The sequence below is a fragment of the Thermobia domestica genome, chromosome 1, assembly GCF_964235325.1.
Source record: "Thermobia domestica chromosome 1, izTheDome1.hap1.1, whole genome shotgun sequence".
Classification (NCBI taxonomy): Eukaryota; Metazoa; Arthropoda; class Insecta; order Zygentoma; family Lepismatidae; genus Thermobia; species Thermobia domestica.
In genome coordinates this window covers 58,312,971-58,334,748 of record NC_137454.1, presented here as the reverse complement: position 1 = coordinate 58,334,748, position 21,778 = coordinate 58,312,971, and the positions used below count along the sequence as shown (strand labels likewise).

At 36.0% G+C, this 21,778-nt stretch overlaps 1 protein-coding gene across 1 annotated transcript in view; it reads left to right on the top strand.

The window, feature by feature from the left end:
• Window positions 1-17,118, top strand: part of TfIIS (RNA polymerase II elongation factor) — a 40,443-nt gene extending 23,325 nt beyond the window's left edge. The window contains exon 6 of the mRNA XM_081757342.1: window positions 16,139-17,118. Coding sequence (XP_081613468.1) covers window positions 16,139-16,219 — 81 coding nt within the window. The 3' untranslated portion in view covers window positions 16,220-17,118. The remainder of the gene's footprint in view (window positions 1-16,138) is intronic.
• The last annotated feature ends 4,660 nt before the right edge of the window (window positions 17,119-21,778 follow it).

The window sequence follows — 21,778 nt, the reverse complement described above, 5'->3', positions numbered from 1 at the left end:
CACTGTAGTTTTTCAGAGAAGAATCACAATGAATAACAAAACTTGAATTCATATCCGGGACCTTAAGGATTACCTCGTCACAAAACGCATCTTTAAGTTTTTGAAAAGCATCATCGTGTTCTTTAGTCCATTTAAATGGAACTTTTGCGGAACGCATCTCCTGTAAAGGTGCAATGATTTCAGCAAAGTTATATACAAATTTTGAAAAGAATTGGAAAAATGCACACACCCTATTCAAGCCTTTCCTATTCTTGGGTTTCGGTAAATTTTTAATGGTTTCAAGTCGGTCCTCATCTATGGTCATCGTTCCACGTTCAAATTGAAACCCTAGATATTTTATTCGGGTTTGAAACAAAAGAGTTTTGGAAGGTGATACAGTTAACCCAGCTTCCCTGAACCTACCTAGAACTTCCTCAACCAGTTTTTTGTGTAACTCTAAATCAGGTGTAAATATTAACACATCGTCATAAAATATTTCTAAGTTATCCCCAATTAAGCCATCTAATATTTTAGACATCAAATAACTCAAAACATGAGGTGAAGTTGATAACCCCATTGGCAAACGCCGAAATTGATACATCTTATTTTTAGTTACAAAGGCAGTTACCTGTTTACTATCCTCAGTGAGCAAGCACTGGTAAAAACTTTTCTTGAGGTCAATCTTTGAAAATATATGGTTATTTGATATGCTAGAGATAACATTTTCAAGATTGGGTGACGGAAAGTTCCGTGTAATTATCTTTTTGTTCACAGAGCCGTAAGCCACGACTAGTCTCTTACTGTGGTCCCTATTCTGGACCAAAAAGCATGGACTGGAAAATGGAGAAGCATTAATCTCTTCTACCACCCCCTCTTTTACTAAATCTTGAATAAAATTATCTAATTCTTTTTGCTTATAGTTTGGTACACTATACGGTTGTAACTTAACTGGAGTTTTATCAATTAATTCAATTTGATAATAGAAATCCTTCACACATCCTAAACGATCCGAAATGACATCTGAAAAGGAAGTTACTAAATTATTTACATAATTTTGTAATTCAGGATCTTGAACTAAAAGTTCCGAAGAAACTTTATAATTACCTTCAGAAGGTGCTGCATTCTGCCCAGAATCAGTAACCTGAAGCACCTCATGATCCACATAGGTTTCCAATTCGGCAGCCAACTGTTGTTCTCCAAGCGCCTGCTATTCTGATCTGCAAGTCTGATTTTGTAAGGCTCTAGGGAATCGAGCAGCTTCCTCAGCCCCCTTCGAGCATGCGGGAGTGGGATGAACCACGCTATCCCTAGAAGATAAAAAGTTTGTCCGAGGAGTAGACTGTTGTAGGTTAGATGGGGGATTTATAGGAATTATTAACTTCCTAGCTTGGATTTTGTAAAGTCTGTTTGACACATCTATCACCGCTTGATATTTTCGATGGAAACTATTTCCCAATAAGAGATCAAACTCTGAAGATGGAACTATATAAAAGTTTTCTGTAAACTGTTGAAAACCCATCCGAAAATATAAGCGAACTCGTGATTTTACTGTCACTTGTTGATCACCAAGACCTACAACTTGCAAACTAACATCTACTTCTCTGATTTTACACTGTTTTTGCAGATTTCTAAAGAATACTTCACTCACAAAGCAGGACTCGCTCCCTGTATCGAGGATTGTGTTAACTAATTTCCCTTTTATATATGCAGGCACAACCAGAAGATCTCTATTATGTTTATTAGGTTGTGAAGAATTTATATTTTGGAAACCTGATTCATTCACCAATGACGTATGTTCAGAATTTCTACCCAAAGCACTGTTCCTTTTTCGAAAATGTTTGTTTGAACTCGAAGAACTAGTCACAATATTCTTCCTAATGGCACCTGTATTACCTTGATATTGTTCACTACCTGATGACGTATGAGTATTCCTACCAGAAACTATTACATTTTGATTTTGTTCAGGATTTCCGTCTAAACATCTACCTTCAACCCAATTTACCGGTTTATTATTTACACTAGGTTGACTAATTACATTACAAGTAGCCGTTTTATTTGTTATTCCCTGATGGGGATTTTTATTTATACTACCCATTACTGGTCCGACAGCATTTCTCAATTTGTAATAATCGCTACTATATCTATACATATTATCAAAATGTAAAGCTGCGTCCTCAAGCTGTTCAAAAGTCATCGGTACTCCCCTACAGTTGAAAAATTTATGAACCATTGGACTAACCATATTACAAATTAAGTTACAAATCACTGGTTCTTCGAAGTTCATATCCAAAACATGTATTAATGCTAATTTCTCCTCCACAAATTCATACAAGGTTTGATTTTCCCTCATAACACGGTAAAACTCTAAACGCATAAACTGTGTTCTAGCCAAAGGTGAGATGAATTTAATGACAAGTTGTCTACAAATGTCTCCCCAAACTGATCCTGTACCAATCATCGACTGCAAAAGATAATTAAATTCCCCTTTAGTCCGCGCTAAACTAGCTATTAAAATAACATCACACGGTAAATCTTTACTACGCACTAATTTGTCTAGTTTCAAAATGAATTGGAATGACAATTCTGTATTTGTACCGTCTACTAAAGGCAATTGATTAGTCTCGGCTAACAACAATTTATACACCCCTTCGGTTGCTAATTTATTAAAATCAAAATTCAAATGCTCAGAATGCATATTATGTCTGTGTACATTTCGTCTATCTAAGCCTGGAACAGAGGAAGAACGTATCCGTGACCTCCCACGATTTGGTTCAACAAAGTTACCATCAAAATTTGTCGCAGCATTATGAAAGCAAGGATTTTCAAAAGCTACATAACCTACAAATCCTTCTTCACTACTCGAACTACTACGATCAAAATTATCTATATTTTCATAATTCTGCCTATTATCCATCTTTCCTGTAGCCAGAATGCAAAATTATCCGTAAATTCTTCTCCTTTTACAAACAATAAGAAAATGCGCAACAACTCGTGCCAACTTGTGCTAGGTGCACCCTCAAAAATTTCTTCACACAAAGTTATTTTCTTATCATATATCTCCTGAATATTACTCTGCGCTTTATTTCCTAACATTAAATTCTAATCTAAGCAAGTATATAGCCAAAACAAGTACCACTTGAAGATTGGAAAGTTGTAACGTTGCACGCTCACACATACAACTGTGGTCCCGCGTTCAATTTGTCCACAGGTAAAAGTCAAACCTTGCCCAATTAACAGACACAATTCCTTCCTTTACCTGCACACAAATCAAACACAAGCACACTAGTCGAGTTAGATTCCCCGATTCTTGTTTTGGCAATAGCAGAGTAAAAGCACTGAAAAATAATATAATTTTTTTTTCCTGGAAGCAATCAAGCCTGTTTTGACTAGGAGATATATGTAAACTCTCAAAATTCAACTTGAACAATTTATTATAAACAGAATATAGGTATAACAACAACAAGAAATTTTTAAACCCCGTAGCAAAACGATTAAATATTGAAATAACTCCAAAACTTCCCAACAAATGACAATTTCAACAATTAACATTTAATTTATCCAAAGTTACGAAAATATCAAATTCTTTGAACATTAATTAGTCAAAAGCAACGTGAAAAGTTTCAAAAGATACAATTTTACCCGTATATACATTTACTCTTTCAATTCACTGAAGTTTACCACCCTTCCGGCACTCAGTGACAATCCGGATACACATGAATATTTAAATTTGCTTTTCTTTCCCCAAAACTCACAATATTTATTGGTTAGGTTAGGAATTAACAGTAATACGTCTACTCGGGTATTACGCGTTTGTTCCCACATGAAAATTCCTACTTAAATATTCTCCCAATAATATTTTAAAGTTGGCATAAATGTGCTTAATGGGATCCGAACCCCGCATGCGCGATCCGAACCAATATATTTTATAATGGGATCCAAACCCAAGGATTGGGAGTCCCATGCACTGCTCTGACAAATAACGCGAGGACGAATAAATTTCGAATCTCCTTCTACAGCCAAAAGAGGTTAAATAATTCGTCCTCACCTTATTCCCCAGGACAGTACTAAGAGCAAACCCAATACTCCACGTTAGTAGAAAAATAGCACTCTACTTACCAAAGAAAACACACACAAAATTCTTAAACATGCATTAATATTCATAATATTCTGTTCACACACTAATTGAAGCAATCTTTCATATAGTATCAAGCCAACTGTCACATAATTCCAAAACCATATGTTCGAAAAGGAATTTCAATGTTATATCATACCGAAAAATGAATTTAACTAATTCCAAGAGTTTTAATCTAACCCTTACCCTTTCCAATCTTCAAGTGACCGAATTGCTGGGCAAACCCACCCAGCTGCTACAGCCACAAGTGCTGCCATCTCTTGAGATTCGAGGGAACTCCTCGTGACAAGCACTCATAAGTGAAGTGGAAGGGCATCTATTGAGTAGAAGCCGTATTACCTAACTCCTACCTTTACATCCAAATATACAATTATAATTCCATCTGAAATCTTTTTTTTTTTTTTTCTTCGACGGAAACGCTATATACGTTACAGCCTGGAAACTAGACATTTCATACGTTTATATAACTGATCAAGATATATATGTTTTTGAAAATATGACGCAAAATTTAATCACCCCTAACTCGAGAACCATAAGGCTCCTGAACTTGTGCAGGTGTAGGTAGAGCAAATTACAGTCCGGAATCGTTTTTCCACTAACGGTTTTTATTACAAAAATATTACTATAATGTAATTTCTCTAGTATTGGGTAAAGAGAGGCGACCCAACGCGACAGCAGCCTAAGGCAGGATCTCCATAGAGCTCTGGAGCAAGCTAGGGGGAGTGAATTTTAGGATCCCCAATGCTCCGTGCACGCAGTGAGGGGGGAAGGGTTAGGGTCACAGAGCTCCGAGCTAGCTAAGAGAGCAGATTGGAAGCCTAAAGTTCCGAAGAAAACTAAAGGCTTTGGGATATGTCTCGTAAAGCTCCAGAGCAAGCTAGAGGAGTGATGATCAGTCGCATACTGTCTTTCCTTGGAATCCTCTCGATTATATAAGTGCTCCAGGTGAGGCGGTGGCGTTGCTGTTCGCTTGTCGTCGTGTGACCAGTGTATCGCTGTTGTCTCTGTCATCTGCAGCCATAGTAATCCATGGTAAGACTCATGTTGGGTGTTTGTAAACACAACCATGCAGGATATAACAATATAGTTGATGAAGATCTACCATAATGGCAAATTTGATCCCGGACGCAAAATTTGACTACCCATAACTCGGGAACTGTAAGGCTCCACAACATTAATATTTCATATGCTTACGTTTGGTAAATTTGATCCCGATCGGGTCATTTACGTATGTATCGGATTTTTTTTTTTTTTTTTTTTTTTAATATGATGGAAGATTTAACCGCCATAAATCAAATAATAGGTTTGCACACCATCATATTTCACATGCTTTTATAGTACGTGAAGTTTTACAACTGTACTAAGTTTAATCCTGATCGGATGAGTTCAAGGTGTAAGGTTTTGCTTTTGAAAATACGATGCAAAATTTAACTGACCATAACTCGAGAACTGTAAGCCTGCACATAGCATATTATTTCTTACTTTTATATAGCGGATCAAGGTTTATTATCATAGAAACTTTGCTCCCGATTGGATGAGTTCGTCACAATATATAGTGTCAAATGATGGTCAGAAAGAAAGAAAATCAAAAACTTCATCCATATTTATAATAATTATTAATTAGAGTCACTATTTTTTGGTGATACGCGCAAACGCGAAATGTATCAGTTTTGTGCGAAAACGTTGTGTACGTAAAATATATAATTTTTAACTATTTGTTAGGCCCTATAACACTTGCGATTAAACGCAAAATTCTGTCGAATTAGCGAAATTTGCAGCAAGTCCAGATATTCCACGAAATTTACACAAAAGTGACAGTTTTTCGACGCAATGTCATAAAAATTTCCATTTTTGAGGAAATAGACCACCATAAATTTCTGAAATTTTACATGCGAGCTCCAAATGGTATCTACTGGTGAAGTGGATAGTGTGGAAGGAGTGTTGCGGGGTATGTTAGATGAACATTAAGAAATCACTGGAAAGTGTGTCTAATTAATGTCATATCAGTTTCGAATGTTGATGGGGAGAAGGCTCTCTCTTCTTACGATGACATACTTACCGACAAAAGAACAAAACCAGAAAACATTGAAACAATTCTTACGTGTTATTTGCATAAGTAAACTGTGAACACTAAAGTTATTTTTTTTTATTAATATTCTCTGTGTGTGTGTTCTTTTTTCTTTAAATGATACTTTTATTCAGTGAGGCTGCTTATATTTTTTTTAAAAAAAACTCAAATATTGTTTAATGTAGTCATGCATGAGCTCATGTCATGGTGATTGATGAGTGAAAATTAAGGTGAAATAAAAGGTAACTAATTGTAACTGCCAAGGAAAATAGTGTTCTTACATTGAATTTTTATTCACCGATTTTATCCCGCATATTTTTATAACGAAATTGTAAATTCTTATTTACCACAAAATCGTATCTTTAGTTATTACTATTGTTAAATAATTAGACAAAAACTTAACCTGAATTTGTGTTGCTATAATTGTTCTAGACTGTTTCGACGGAGACACCCATCTTCCTCGGCAGATGGGAAACTTTTGCAGAATGAGATCAATAATCTTTACAAACGAGACTGTGTTTTGTTTTCCCTGACGTTTTATGGATATAAAAGGGTATTAAGAGAAGCAATAGAAATTAAATTAGCAGAAAGTTTTAAGTGTTTTGGTACTGTTTTTAAAGTTTTTAAGTTTTCAAATTTAATTAACAGTAAACTAAAAAGTTTTCTTTTAATACATTGTGTTATGTTCCAACATCTCAGAGTCAATAGATGCACCTGCTTCTTGAATACATGCTCGAAGTTCAAGTAAATTGTTAGGTAGGGTGTCTGATATACTTGGCCTTTAACGTAATCCCACAAAAAAGATGTATGGAGTGATATCTGGCAACCAGAGGGAGGGAGAACCTGATTGTCACGACTAGCTCCATTGATTTGGCAGCCTTCTGTTGAGTTCCCTTTCGACATTTCGGTGCCATGATAAGAATTCTCCGTCCTGCTGGAAAATAAACTTTTCCATGTCCTCTTCCAGCTGCGGGAAAAGCCATGTCTGCAGCATGTGAAGATAGAAAAGTCCGTTTACATTGTCATTCTCCAAAACATACGGCAATACATTTTGAACGGGTGACTACGAAAACGTTTACTTTGGTTGAATCACAGTTATGTTCTTCATAACCGTGGGGATTTTCCAAAACCGCAGACCCTCACATTTTGTTTGTTTACTTTCCCCGAAAGGTAGAAGGTAGGCTTATCGCTAAACACAACTGATTCAATGAAATCATCTCTTTACATAAGGTTTTGCATCGCAACGCAGGATTCAAATCTCGTATTTTTGTCAGTAGGTTTGAGCACCTGTAACAATTTCAATGAATCGGTATGGGTGTAATTTCAACGTTTTCGTAGAGTCTTTGTCACTGTTATCTGCTTCAAGGTCAATTCATTTCGTGCACGAACCATTGATTTTTTTGGTCTTCTGCCGAAAGTCGCACACTAACAACCAAATGTTTCCTTATTATTAGCTCCCAGCCAGCCTGTTGATTTTCTTTTGCAGATACATCCACTTTCTTTAACTTGTCTGTACCACTTCCGAATTGAGTACCCGCTTGATGGATCTAGCCCGAACATCGTCCTGAAACTTCATTGAATAGCAACAACAGACTGTTTTACATGAAATTCGAGAACACAAAATGATCTGCTTTCGTTTTCTGCTACTTTGATTTACTGTCGCTCCAGCAGCGAAATGCATACTAAATGTCATCTTTGCCAGCCACTAAAAGTTTTTATTTTATTTAACAGAAGTTGCATGCATTGCATAGTTCTGACTATGCAATGAAATATATGAAACAGGAGAGTGGCCAAAAGACTTCCTGAAAACGATCATGATAACAATGGCTAAGAAATCGAACCCAAAGAGATGTGAGGATTATGGAATTATTAGTCTCGTATCTCATGCAGCTAAAATTCTGCTCCGAATACTGAACAGAAGGTTATATGGAAGAACAGATGAAAAAGTTGAGGAGGAGCAGTTCGGGTTCAGGAGAGGTAAGGGTACAAGAGATGCTATTGAATTATTAAAGGCGATCGGTGAAAGATTTATAGAAAAATGTGTATGTTGTATTTATTGATCTAGAAAAAACTTTTGACCACGTGAATTGGGAATTGTTGTTGGGAGTTCTAACAAAGATATGGTTGGAATGGAAAGATCAAAGACTCATAAGAAACTTATACATGAACCAACAAGTAAGTATTAGGATAGGGGAAGAACCGATGGAGGAGAGTGCAATTGGAAGGGGAGTTCGACAAGGATGCTGTCTCGCCAATACTATTTAATATCTATCTAGAAGAGATAATGAAAAAGAACCTACATGACGAAGACGGCATTTCAGTAGGAAGTAGAATGATTAGATTCATAAGATTTGCAGACGACATGGCTCTTGTTGCAGAATCTGAAAAGAAAATCAATAAGATATTAAAAAACCTGAGGAAGGGCTTTGAAGAATATGAGATAAACATAAATGTTAGAAAGATAAATGCCATGGTGATTGGAACAAAGCGATCTGTCTCAAATATAAAAGTGGGAGGGTAGCAAATAGAACAAGTGAATAGTTTTCGATATCTGGGTAGTAGTATTGGTAATGACATGAAGTGCGAACGCTAAATAAAAGCAAGGATAGCAATGGCGGAAGAATCCTTTAGGAATAAGAAAAGTCTGTTTTGTGGGACCTTGAATAAAGAGTTGAGAAAAAGACTCACAAAGTGCTTCGTGTGAAGTGTTGTACTGTATGGGGCGGAAACATGGACATTACGTAAAGTGATGAAAAATGACTGGAAGCCTTCGAAATGTGGGTGTGGAGAAGAATGGAAATAATTAGTTGGGTCGAGCGAAAAACTAATGAGAGGGTGTTAGAAATGGTGAGGGAGAAAAGAACACTTGTAGATATTATTAAAAAGAGGAAGAGAAACTGGTTGGGACATTGCCTAAGAAGAAATTGTATCATGAAGGACGTCCCAGAGGAGCATTGCCATTTACCTGGACTCACAAGATGAGTGAATGAAATTACTGTCTTTTACGGTAACGTGTCGATGCCCAACCCCCATTCCAAACCTTCCCCCCTTTCAGTTTGTTGTGGTCCGATAAATAACAACATTGCGTTTTCATTTAACATTGGGCGCATAAAGAGTGTACAGCCCTAATGGCTCGTCCGATTTTTTTAAAAAAAAAATCCTTCACTTTAGATTGAAAACATCATATTTGGAGATGGTTTTTCCTCTTACATTTTGTTGTAACTCTGATAAGAACAGAGTTACCCTATGTCAGGGGACTTTTGAGACACCTTGTATATAAAGTAAAAGTTACTTATACAATATAAAAACACAGTATGTAATAAATATAAATATAGGTTTGTCATTCGCACACAATGTTTTAAATTTTGTTACTTCGGCGTGGTAATTAGCTAGAAAACGATACGGCACATCGTTCTTTTCTCCCCTCCGCCGCTGATGAAAGATCTAGAAATAAGGTCGTCATTTCAACGAAATACTTGAAATATCCATACTGTGTTACTCCCCTTACTAGCAAAACATCATAAGTGACTGTTATGCATTTGTAAACAGCTGCTAAAGTGTGTTGACCAGCAAGCGGCGAAACGAAAAAATAAATAGCCTGTTATTTTTCTTTTCTTTTTTTTAAACACTGTAGCAACGTGAATTCGATCGTTATTTGATGTCAATTTCTTGCTAGCCCCCAGAACGATATTTGTTTGAAGTATCTTTTTATTTCAGTTATATAATTTCTAGAAAATCAATGTACAGATTGTTGTTTTGTGTTTTCATTTTTCACTTGAAACTTCAAAATGTACCCTGATATTAAAATTAATTTTTGTTCTCTTCAGTCAAAACATGTAAGTATATAGAAATAATGTGTTTATGTTTTACAATATTCTTTTACTTAGATCGTTCAAAAATGATTGGCACTATAATTTTTATGTGTTCACAGGAACCATTTACTGAGCAAACGAATACAGATTATATTACATATTCCCTGCCAATATCAATACACTTTTGCTATCGTTCTGGCAGCTTCCACATTTGCATAGCAAACCATTCTTTGGGGCTGTCTCGGCGCCACTGATGGACAACTACGTGAAGTTCTCCATTTGTAGTAAACTTCTTACCCGGATGACCTTTCATTGGGTCGAATAGGGCATAGTCGCTCGGAAACAGATCAGCGAATGTGGAGGATATGGCAGCACAGTGAACTCTAGTTTACGCACGGCGACAGTGGTCTGGTGACTGGCATGTGGCCGTGCATTGTCGTGTTGGAGCAGAGCACCACGGTCCCATTTTCCGTGGCGGCGTTATTGAATGCGTCGGTGGAGTTGGTGCAGTGAACTGCAGTACCGGTCACTGCTGAGGGTCGTATTGGAACGGAGCCAGTCCACCAGTAGTATCCCTTCCTGATCTCAGAACACAGTCGCCATTTGTTTCTGCACGAATTGTCCCGGCCGTGACTTCCTGGGACGAGGGCTCCCAGTATGCTTCCACTCCATAGACAGGCGTTTCTTTTCTGGAGTGTCGTGGAAGAGTCATGATTCGTCGACGGTGACCAGACGCTCAAAGAACTCTGCTTGATCTGCACTGTACTGTTGAATAAAGTGTTGGGTATCTCCACACGCTTCTGTTTCTGCGCAGTGGCAAAGAAATGGTACACCCATTGTGCACAGACCTTCTTCATTTTTAAATCCTCATGGATGATGGTGTGGAGCGTTCCCCGTGATGGACCTGGTGCTGTCTCTAGTTCATCAAACGTGCCCGATTATCAAGTCATTAACACGCTGGGCATTTTTTTTTTTTTTCGAGCAGTTGCTGGACGCCCAGTGCTTTTGCGTTTTTCAGCACAATCCTTGCCGCCTTTGAACTCTGATTCCCAACGAAATATCGGATCTGTGACTTGGTGCTGTTTCTCCACATATGGCTATTAACCTCGTGTGGATGTCTGAAGCAGTCTCTCTTTCCAGAGAAACCATATAGTCCACCATTGCCCATGATTTTCTGCTTCCACATTGTCTTCTTGCCATACACTAGCGTACTCGAAAGCCGGAACAAGTGCTGCTGCAATGCGCCACTGTGGGAAGCAGCAACACCACCTGGTAGCCGTAGAGAATACTATAGTCTATCTTCCGGCATATATCGACTAGGGATGGGCAAAACCGTTTTTTTTAATAAAACCGGAAACCCGATAAACTGACATTTCGGTTTTCTCCAAAGCCTGTTCGGTTTCTCACCGAAACCGATTTCGGCTTTCTCCAAAAACTTGCACGGTATTTCACCGAAACCGGTTTCGGTTTTTCACCGAAACTGATTTTGGTGAAAACTTTTGGAAAACACACAAAACTATTTCTGTGGAAACGGAATCGGTTTCTGGAGAACAATGAAACTATTCTGGTCAGAAATAGAACAAATTAAAAAAAAAAGAACCTGTTTTGAAGAAAACTGAAACCGAATCCGGTGAAAAACCGAACCGGATTTTTAAAAATGTTCGAAAACCGGCTTCGGGTTTTGTAAAAATCGAAAAACTGTTTTTTGTGCCCACAACTAATATCGACACACATTTCAAACTGCTGCTTTGAAGGAGTTATAGGGAAAATGCCAATCAATATTGAACGAACTAAATATTATAATTTTAGGACTGCAAATAGTTAATATAACTGAAATGAAAATATACTTTAAACAGTTAGTTTTGCATTAATTTGGTTGCACTAAATATGGGAGCATAAATTCAAATTTTATTAAACTGTGTTTTGTAAATCTACATTAGAAGCTAATGTCAATACATTCCAAGCACTATTTTTGTTTTTACGATGTATTTTTTCACCTTTGTCTGAAAAAAAAACTTGTTTTAAAAATAAAGCGACAGCCCGCGAAATTTTTCTTTTTTTTTTTTAACTATTATTATTTACAACTCTAGAACCAACGAAACGGAAAACGTCTCAGTGCGCGACGCTCATTTCTAATAATAGTCATGCTACACTTTTTTTCAAACAAACAACACGACACTAAATGATACGCGCGCAGCGATGCCGGATTGCGGATTTTCCTTTCTCTTTCCGGTCTTTCTCAGTCTAGGAATACAACAAATTAATTGCCAGGATTATTCACAACGTAAAACGTGTTATTCCAATAAAATTTTGAATATTCACTGTTCGTGCCGGAAATGTAATATAAATTTAATTAATTGTCTTTTAATTTATACCATTAGAACTGTTAAAATTTGTCGTCCACTTTATCCTGCTGTAACCATCATCTATGATAGTTCGTATTTTGTCTCTGTGTTAACCTGAGTCTGAAATTTATTATAACAGGTTACAAATTTTGTTATTGACTATTTCATAAAATTTCCTCTTGTAATTTTTCTGTATGTTGAGCAAAGGATCATCCTTAGTCTTACGTGATAGTTTCTCGTTGGTTTATAGAGGCCTTCCTCCCTGATAATTTCCTTGCTTCAGCACAGATGAATCAAACAAATGAAATTATTTCTAAAGCATCTGATTTTAACTTTTAATTTTCGGTTTTCTTCCTCTGATGTGAATTTCTTTCGAACCTTTTCTTTAATTTGGAAAAACTGGCAGTCATTTTTTTTAAAATGCGTTTTCTATAGCTCACGAAAACACAATGCGAATGTTATTTACTAAGAAAGAAATCGAGGTACAGTTATACGAGTAAAAGTAAGAAGCCTTGTTCCCACCTAATTATATCAGTTCTCCGCGTCTCGAAGCAGTCAAGTTTGTTTTGAGTGCTATAATTTATGGTACCATTTAGATGCATGCACGTTTGTTCAACAACCATGAGGTCATATGTTGAGTAGAAGGATATGGATGAAGAAATAATAAACGTGGAACGCGAAGAAAAAAAATATATTTTCTATACTGAATAAAGAAATGTTTGTATTAAAATTGTTTTTCTAAAGAATTGAGAGCTACTTTCTTTATTTACACTTCTTTTGTTATATTATACGTACGAAAATGTTTGTTTAAAAATATACTGTTACATATCTCCAAGCAAAGAAAGCCCAAGTAGTGTTAATAAGTTATTTTGTTTATTATCCTGTGATAGATTACTTATTCGACTTCATGTAGAAGGGAAATGAACAAAAGCTTGAATGAAAATCTACTAGCATTTGTGCGAGACAACGCATTCTAAAGATTTTCACAGTTGTGTTATATGGAAACATTTAAAGGTCTGTACGGTTTGCACGTGTGTTCATAATTCATTTTGCTGTTTGTTAAAAACAGCAATTAATATAGTAATAGAGCGGTCCCGGGTTCGATTCCCAGTGGAGACACTCGGTCGAAAAAGTGTAAAAAGCTTTTCCAGGCCAGCCATCCTGAATGAGGTTTTCCTGAGTTTTCCTCATTCACACCAGGCAAGTGGCGGGGTGGTACCTAACTTATACGTCCCCCCCCTTTCCTCGTCTTTCTTCCCTTTCCCCAGATAGTTCGCCGAGGGACGTCATCCCTCATACGTGATCGGCTAAATGGCCATAGATGACGGAAGTCCAGAAATCTAAATCCTAGTGTAGTAATAGAATACTTCTAGGTAGCGCGTCTAATATTGACAACTTTTGCAGTGGTGCGAGGAGTCAGTATATACTATCGCCTGCCACAAATGGACAAACAGCGTAACTATGTTTGGACAGAGAGCAGACCACCTCTCTCAAGGCCAAGTAACTTATCATTTGAAAAGCGCTATAATACATATCGGTACCTGCGCTATCGTTTGCCTGCCTGATGCCAATAGATATTGTTACTTCCGCTATCACTTGTCGGCGTGATGCTAATAGATATCGCTAGCTTGGTGGTAATTTGAAAAATTAAAACTATTGTGACGGTTAAATTCAACTTCAGTTTAATTATTTGAAAATAGGACAAGGAATGTAACCATGTTTAGCTTTGAGCATTAATATTGTGCATTTCAATAGTAATACATTATGACGAGTTAATTGCAACTTATACTGTAAGTTTTCAATGTAATTATTTGAAAATGGATAATAATTATACTGAATATACCTATAAAGTACTTCGCTATTTATTATTAGGACAAGGGCTGTAACCATATTTGTGTAACCGCCCGTTGGCTGGTGGGTAAACTCAAATAAATAAATAAACTTGTTATATGTAAACAATTACATCTTTTAATTAAGCACAATTTTAACCTACAGCGGGCCGCAGGCTTGGGCGGAACAACTAGTAATAGTAATTAAGAGGCAGGTAATATTACAAATTTGAATTAACCTTTACATTATAGTAATATTTGGTTGTTACATATTGAAATATAAAATTATATAATGTAACAAAAATTCAAATTCAACACAATAATTGCACAGTTTCCTAAGTTAGTGTAACACGGATGGAACACCAAAAAGTTTATTTAATTGAAGAGTTGTTACTCTTTAAAATTCCTTATATGAAATAGGCTTTCTGCAGTAACCTTAAAAAAAAATAATAACTGCTCTTCTAAATTCACGTTATAGAATACGATTTCCTAATACACACGATCGACTGTAATTTTTGCATTAAAGAGTTGTTAGTTAATTTAGTGACTTTTCTTCGTTGTCTATTAATTATTGCTCGATGAATATTCATTTTATTATTCACTGTATACACCATGAACTTGTTTCGAAAACAAGTTAGAATACTGTTTTTAAGTCTTACTTATACTTGTGAATTGATGTAAAAATGCTCGTCATTTGTCATCGTTTCCAGATTCCACTGACAGGGACGCATATTTGCGGATCCCAAACGTTTCGGGTATTTTCTGATCTTATTGGCCGATACAGATAGCACATCAAATCATGACCTACATATAGCAGAAAGTAAACGCCAAATGCTGTCGGCCCTCGTAGCCGAGCGTGCTAGCGCAACATGCTAGTAATGAAAATCGTTTTTGGCGTGGGTTCAAACCCGGCCCAAGGAAAGTTTTTTTTATATATTTTTTTTTAAAAATTCATAACACATTTTTCATTAAAATAAGATTGAAAATAATACTCAAAGAGTGATTTACCAATCATTTTTTAAAAATTTTATTAACACTTTTTTTATTAAAATAAGATTGCAGTTTTACTATACGGATTCATATTAAAAGGAGTAGTAGTGTTAGTAAAAGTAGTAGTAATAGTAGTAGGAACGAGTTAAAAGCCCGGCGGGGGGTGGTTGGGTTCTGTTTTCTACATCAAATGGGCAAATTAAAGACTTGCCCAAATTTTTCTGTACACTTTACATGACCAACTTAAAACAGCTGGCTGGGGTAACGCGTGAATACTGAAATGTTTGGGATCGGCAAAAATGCAACAGGGACGTATCATGGATGGATTCCTCACCGGGGGGGAAGGTGAAAGATTCTGTTTTCTCTTTCATCGGGCCTTTGCAGCATTGGTCTCTGTCCCTTGGCATTGACATTAATGCAGATTTTTAGTGAATAAAGCTTAATTGAAAACATGAGAATTGTGGCTGTTAAATGAACAACGCTTTTTAAATCAACCTGTAACTACAAGTGCAGTTTAAAAAAAAATATATTCTAACACGTTGAAAGCAAAATTATGGTGAAGATAATCAACAATATACTAAATATTTATCGATATCAATAAACAAGAGAGCGAAGTAAACAGTCACTAAAATTATTTGATTAACAATTCTTTTAATATGAAAACTACAGCTGCTTGTGTGTATATATTAGAAAACCTTGTTCTACATCGAGAATTTTGAAAAAGAGCATTTAAAAGAAAAATTGTTGCAGTAAGCCCTATTCCCCACCATGAAATTTTAAGAATACTTTTATGATGTGAGAAGATAGTTCAGTAAGTAACTCTGACTTGCAAGGAAGCCATGAGTTTCTGTCGAAACAGTCTTGGACAATTATAGCAAGATACATTCAGTGGTAAGTTTTTGCCTAGTTATTTAATAACATGTCAATTTCTGTCGTTAAATAAATATTATCAATGTTCTAATGTTTAATTATTATTATTTTAGGTACAAACAAGAAGCGCTGATGAACCTATGACAACCTTCGTACTGTGTAATGAATGTGGACACAGGTGGAAATTTTGTTAAGTTGACTTGTTGTGAAATCTTACACGTTTTGTACTCCGTTACAGTGTTTTCAAAAACTTATCCTCTACTTACATATATTATACATATATATGTTTAGTAGCATCTGTGTACCAGTTGGATTGAAGTACTACATAGTTTTTCATTTTTTCTTAGAAGGGAAATATCCGCAGGAAGGAGATTAAAGAAAATAAACACATTCTTGTAAGATACGTCTTTAGTGTTTACATCGATTTTTTTCAGTCCCACCTAGCGTACTGTAAACTGTGAGTGAGTATTACCATGAGGAAATTGAAAAAGTTCATGATGATCTCGTGTGTCAATTGTAGGGCCGTCAAAGGGAATACAAACCGTAACAGAAATTGAATAATTGTTTTGGTATTAAATTATGTGACTAAAATTTAAGAGAATAAAAATAAAACTTTATATAATGATTTACAGCTTTCTTTTATGTATATTTATGTTTTAAACAAACAAACAAAACTAAAAGTTTGAGGGAAACTAAATACAATAAGGCATGTGCAGCGTAATTGTGGTATAGTTGGAAGATGCAGGTGTATATAAATATGAAAGTTGTATTCATGCAGATGTTTTGGTCTTTAAAAAACACACGTGAATCACACACGTGTTGAAAAAGTTTAAAGTTAAAATTTTTCTCAGTTTTTGTGTTCTTTAGTTTGTTAACGTCACAACTCATGTTAACAAAATTCACGCTTTTTATTGCATGAGAGGTGTGACACATCGTAATTTCGTAATAGTAGAAAATAAGATCGTTTTTGTATCCTTTCTTTTGAGCGAGATGTTGGTGACAGGCCTTTATTTCTGTTTTCCCTGACAAAAAATGTGCTTTGTAGTTTGTCCAGTTGTAAAATGTACAAAATAAACAAATTATAGAAAATGAATACGAAGAAATTTATTTTCAAGTGTTCCGGTAGACGAGGTGGATAAAAATATTCATCAGATGTGTATATAGTTGTAACAGAGAAATCCAAATTCAGCATATGAAAATGAAATTGAAAGATGTATGTACATGATAGTTACGAACACTTCAGGCACTAAACAGACACACCTAGTTTTCGACTGTTAAACGGTTCCGTAATGGAGTGTAGGGATTAATTAACCCTTTAATTGCCAAACATTAAGAAATTGCCGTACAGATGTTTTGATTTCTTTTTATGGTTGAAACGCGTATTCCTAACCATAATTTCGGTATACAAAATGTAGGATGTTTATTTGCAAGCAACATTGCCCGTAATTTTAGCAAGTCTTCTCGGGTTGTCAGTCAGGTAAATGTATTGACATCCGAATGCACATATTCATCTTCAGGGATTGTAATGAAGAGACTGAAGATATGGGCATGTATATATGGTGACTACTTAGGGGGAGGGCTATGTATGGGGCTTGTGATTGGCTTAGGGATGCTGGCTCATGATTGGCTGTTGTTGTGGCTCTGGGAAATGATTGGCTGTTGTGGCTCCGGGAAATGGCTTTATTAAATGTCTGTTTTTTGCTCGTGAAAAGGGCCGACCAGATAGGGTTGAGTCTATTGAGACTGTTCCTTCCCCGTGAGATAGCATCCCTCAGCCATTCAGAAGCCAGCATTCATAGCTCTGCCTCTAAATAGTCACCATGCCCCTGAAGAGAGAATGTAATGTCTGCATTCGAAACGTCAAATGTCAACACATTCACCTGGCTGATAGCCCGAGAAGACTTGCTAAAATCACGTTGCCAGGAAAAATTCAGTTCTTTCTTCGTTGCCCATAATATTGTCAATTATAGTTGGGAATATTTCTCAGAAGGAGTAATTCGCAGCAGTTTCGTTGAAATATTTTCCTGCACACCTTAAAAACCGCAAATAAAAGAAACTTTTTGCGGAACTCAGGAAATAAAGGTTCTTCAGTACTAAATTTCTATGTTCCCTATTGACGATTGCTACCATCTAATAAGTGATACGCAAATCACGTATATCAATCTTGTATAAGTAACTAACTAACTTAGTCTATGGAACCCGAAGGTTCAGTGCCGCTTTCACAAAAGCTCTCCATTGACTTCTATCCGTAGCGAACTGGATGAAGTTTCTACTTTGTATTTCTACTTCTGCAAGATCCATCTTAATATCGTCCTCCCATCTGCGTATACTTCTCCCTAATCGTCGTTTTTCGATTGGACTTCCAGTAAAAACTTTGAAAGCATTCCTACTTTTTTCACTATAGCTACATGACCTGCCCACCTGAGCCTCCTAGATTTAATGGACCGTAACAATGTTTGGTAAACGGTATAAACTTTGTAGTTCTTCGTTACAAAGTTTCCGCCATTTCCCATTCCCGTTCCTCTTGGGTTTGAATATTTGTTTGAGGACCTTGATCTAGAATACTTTCAATCTAGGTTCTTCTCTCAGAGGTAAGCGACCATGTTTCGCAACTACACAGAACAGGCATGATTATCGTTGTATATTGTAAGCTTCAAATTTCTCGACGGAATTCGCGACAACAAAATATTTTAAACTGAATAATAACACGAATTCTCTGTTTTTAGCCGACATTTAATTTCTTCGTGAATATGATTTTGTTGGTTAATATTTGCACTAGATAGATCAAAGTATCCATTTTATCTATGATATTTTGACGCATTTGCGGTATTACGATCCCGACGAACTTCCATATATTTAGTGTTCTCTGCGTTTACTTCTAAACCCTTGTCTCTGCAAGCCTAATAAGCCCACTGCATTTCTTTCTTTGTTCTCCTATCATCTATTAAATTTACATCATCAGCATACGCCATAACCTGGCTAATACTATTCAGCTCTAGGCCCTGGTGTTATTTATAGCGTACTCCAGGACAAAGTTGAATAATAATGGCGTTATTGTTCATAAATATGAATATTGCATGAAAACAATAATACTAATTCAATGATCACTGAAGTTATCGTTCGTGCGTATAACGCATTACAAAGCAATGTTGCTTATGAGAACCAAGGCCGAATAAAGGGTTATGACTCTTTACTCAGCTCACTTTTTATTATTATTATTATTATTATTATTATTATTATTATTATTATTATTATTATTATTATTATTATTATTATATTATTATTATTATTAAGTGAATCAGTTAGACAATGAAGAATATGAGAAGTACAAAATGATCCTGGTAGCACCTACAAAATGCTATTAAATAATAACCGTTTCCAATCCATTTCTTACAGATGAAAAAGTTGGCTGCTTTATGTCATAATTGTTTGGCATCTAAATTTATGACGTATACGGAAGGGGGCGGTGGCTCAGTGGTAGAGCGTTCACCTCCGGTGCTTGCGGTCACTGGTTTGATCCCAGCTCGCGCCGTGTGGATTTTGTGGTGGTCAAACAGTATGCTCGTGGGTTTTCTCGGAGTTCTCCCGTTTCTTCTCACTTTCTTCATTCCACCATTTCATTAATTTCTCATCATCACAGTCTCTAGCCTAACCGGCATAAACGTGGGACGTAAAACAAAGATTTCATTTCATATTCCGTATACGAAAGGTCCTGAAAACAATTGTTGATTTATGCAATAGCATTTTGTAAATACTATCTGGCTTATTTTCTTATATTTTTTATATTCCTCATTGTTCATTGAAAAAGTACTTTCGCCAAAACCATTTAAGATCAACAAATTGTAAACGTTTCGGCAAAAAGTTATAGCCTTCTTCCAGCATTTATAGGGATCTAATGTTATCCATGGAACTGCATCTCCTTGATTATGTTCTTCCGAATATCATTACTTTTCTTACTTCCAGTAATCCTCCATAAAACTTCCCTCGCATCTAAATAATATTTTCACGAGCATCAACCAGTATCTTATGTAGCTGATTAATAACAATTAAAGAATCTTTGCACCACAGTGTCATTTATTTCCCCCATTCTTTTCTTTCACTAACACTAACACAGTTGGTCCAAGACAAATGAACTTCGTTATTTCCTGATTTACATATTGGAAATCTGTACCCGTACTCCAACGGTAAGTACATTTTAATGATTATTGTATATGCATCCTATTAAATCAAGTAGATATTGTTCGTTGTCTCTCAGTTATTCACTAATTTTTTTTAAAAAAATAAAGTGTGATGATCTTAGCGAGAGAGCCTTAAGGAAGAAGAAGAAAAATGTTCTTTCCATTCTGCATTCCATTTCTCAGGCTCTGAAGTTTATAAGATCATATTCAAAAGCCTGACAGTGATACAATATTTAATTCGTGTGTGTAGTATTCTTCCCTACGTTCGAGATACCTTTAAGATTCGAAAGCTAAGTATCTATATCAGCGTTTCCCAACCTTTTTCAACTTGCGGCACACTACGGGTGTTACTTGGATTCTCGCGGCACACTTATATATATTATTATTTGTAAATATAAAACACAGTAGTATTTTTTCTGCGATTATTGATATCCTTTTCACAGAGAAGAAAGTTCAATCACTGGTTTTCTCCGTGGTAAATCATTATGCTTATTTTTCATTCTAATTTAAAAATAGAAAGCAATTGCAATGAAATATTGGACTCAGGTTTTTAAAATTACGCTTTCTTTTTAAAAACTGTATCCAACCCTTTACTAAGAAGGAAGATCACTAAATAACGAACGAACAAACAAATCTCTGTTACTTTTAAAACACAAGTGTACGTAATTTGTCCAAAGGATTGAATGATATTTTAAATTTTCAAGTTACAAAATAGTCTGCAACAATAAAGAAGCAATAATGGTCATAACAATGATAACCATTTTTTTTCAACATTAGAAATGTACAGAACAGTAACACGGTATGAAACTTAAAATTGTAGATTCATAGTAGAGGTTCATAGTAATGTGAAATACAAATATACATTTTTCCCTACGTTTTGCAATTTGATTGCTATAAAATTAATAATTTTGTTTCGATTCCTCGCGGCACACCAACGGCCCATTCACGGCACACCGGTTGGGAAACGCTGATCTATATGGTGTCTTCAGTGTTTTACAAGTAAAATGTACTTAACTGTTATGATTATCTGTGTATTTATTAGGAGCACATGTGTCACCGTTAAAAAATAACAATAGATACAGTTTGCTCCAGCAAAGTAAAAACTGATCATTATTATTAGCGACGAACGACATACGAAGGTGGATTGGAAAATCACACCTACAAACTTATGAAATATTTGGATATTTTTTTACGTAATCCTCCTGAACCGAGATACATGTATGCCCTCTCCGGTAACGCTTCTATACCACTATCAAAAAATGATTTCTCGAACCTTGCAAAATATCCCAGTATAGCGCCTCTGCATCCAAAAAAAATAAATAAATAAAAATAAATAAATAATAAATAAAAACGCTGACCTCCTCCACAAAAAACTAAGATTTCTAAACAAGTGAATGTCCGAGGGGGCAGATCAGGCGAATAGAGCGGCTGCAGCAATTGTTCGAACCTACAGGAATGAATTTCTACCATGAATGCAAGGGACGTGAGTTAATGACAGCACAATGCTCGATTTTCTCTGTCACAAATTTCCGTCACTTCCGCCGCCTTGGCGCCTTAAAAACTCCTCACCTGAAA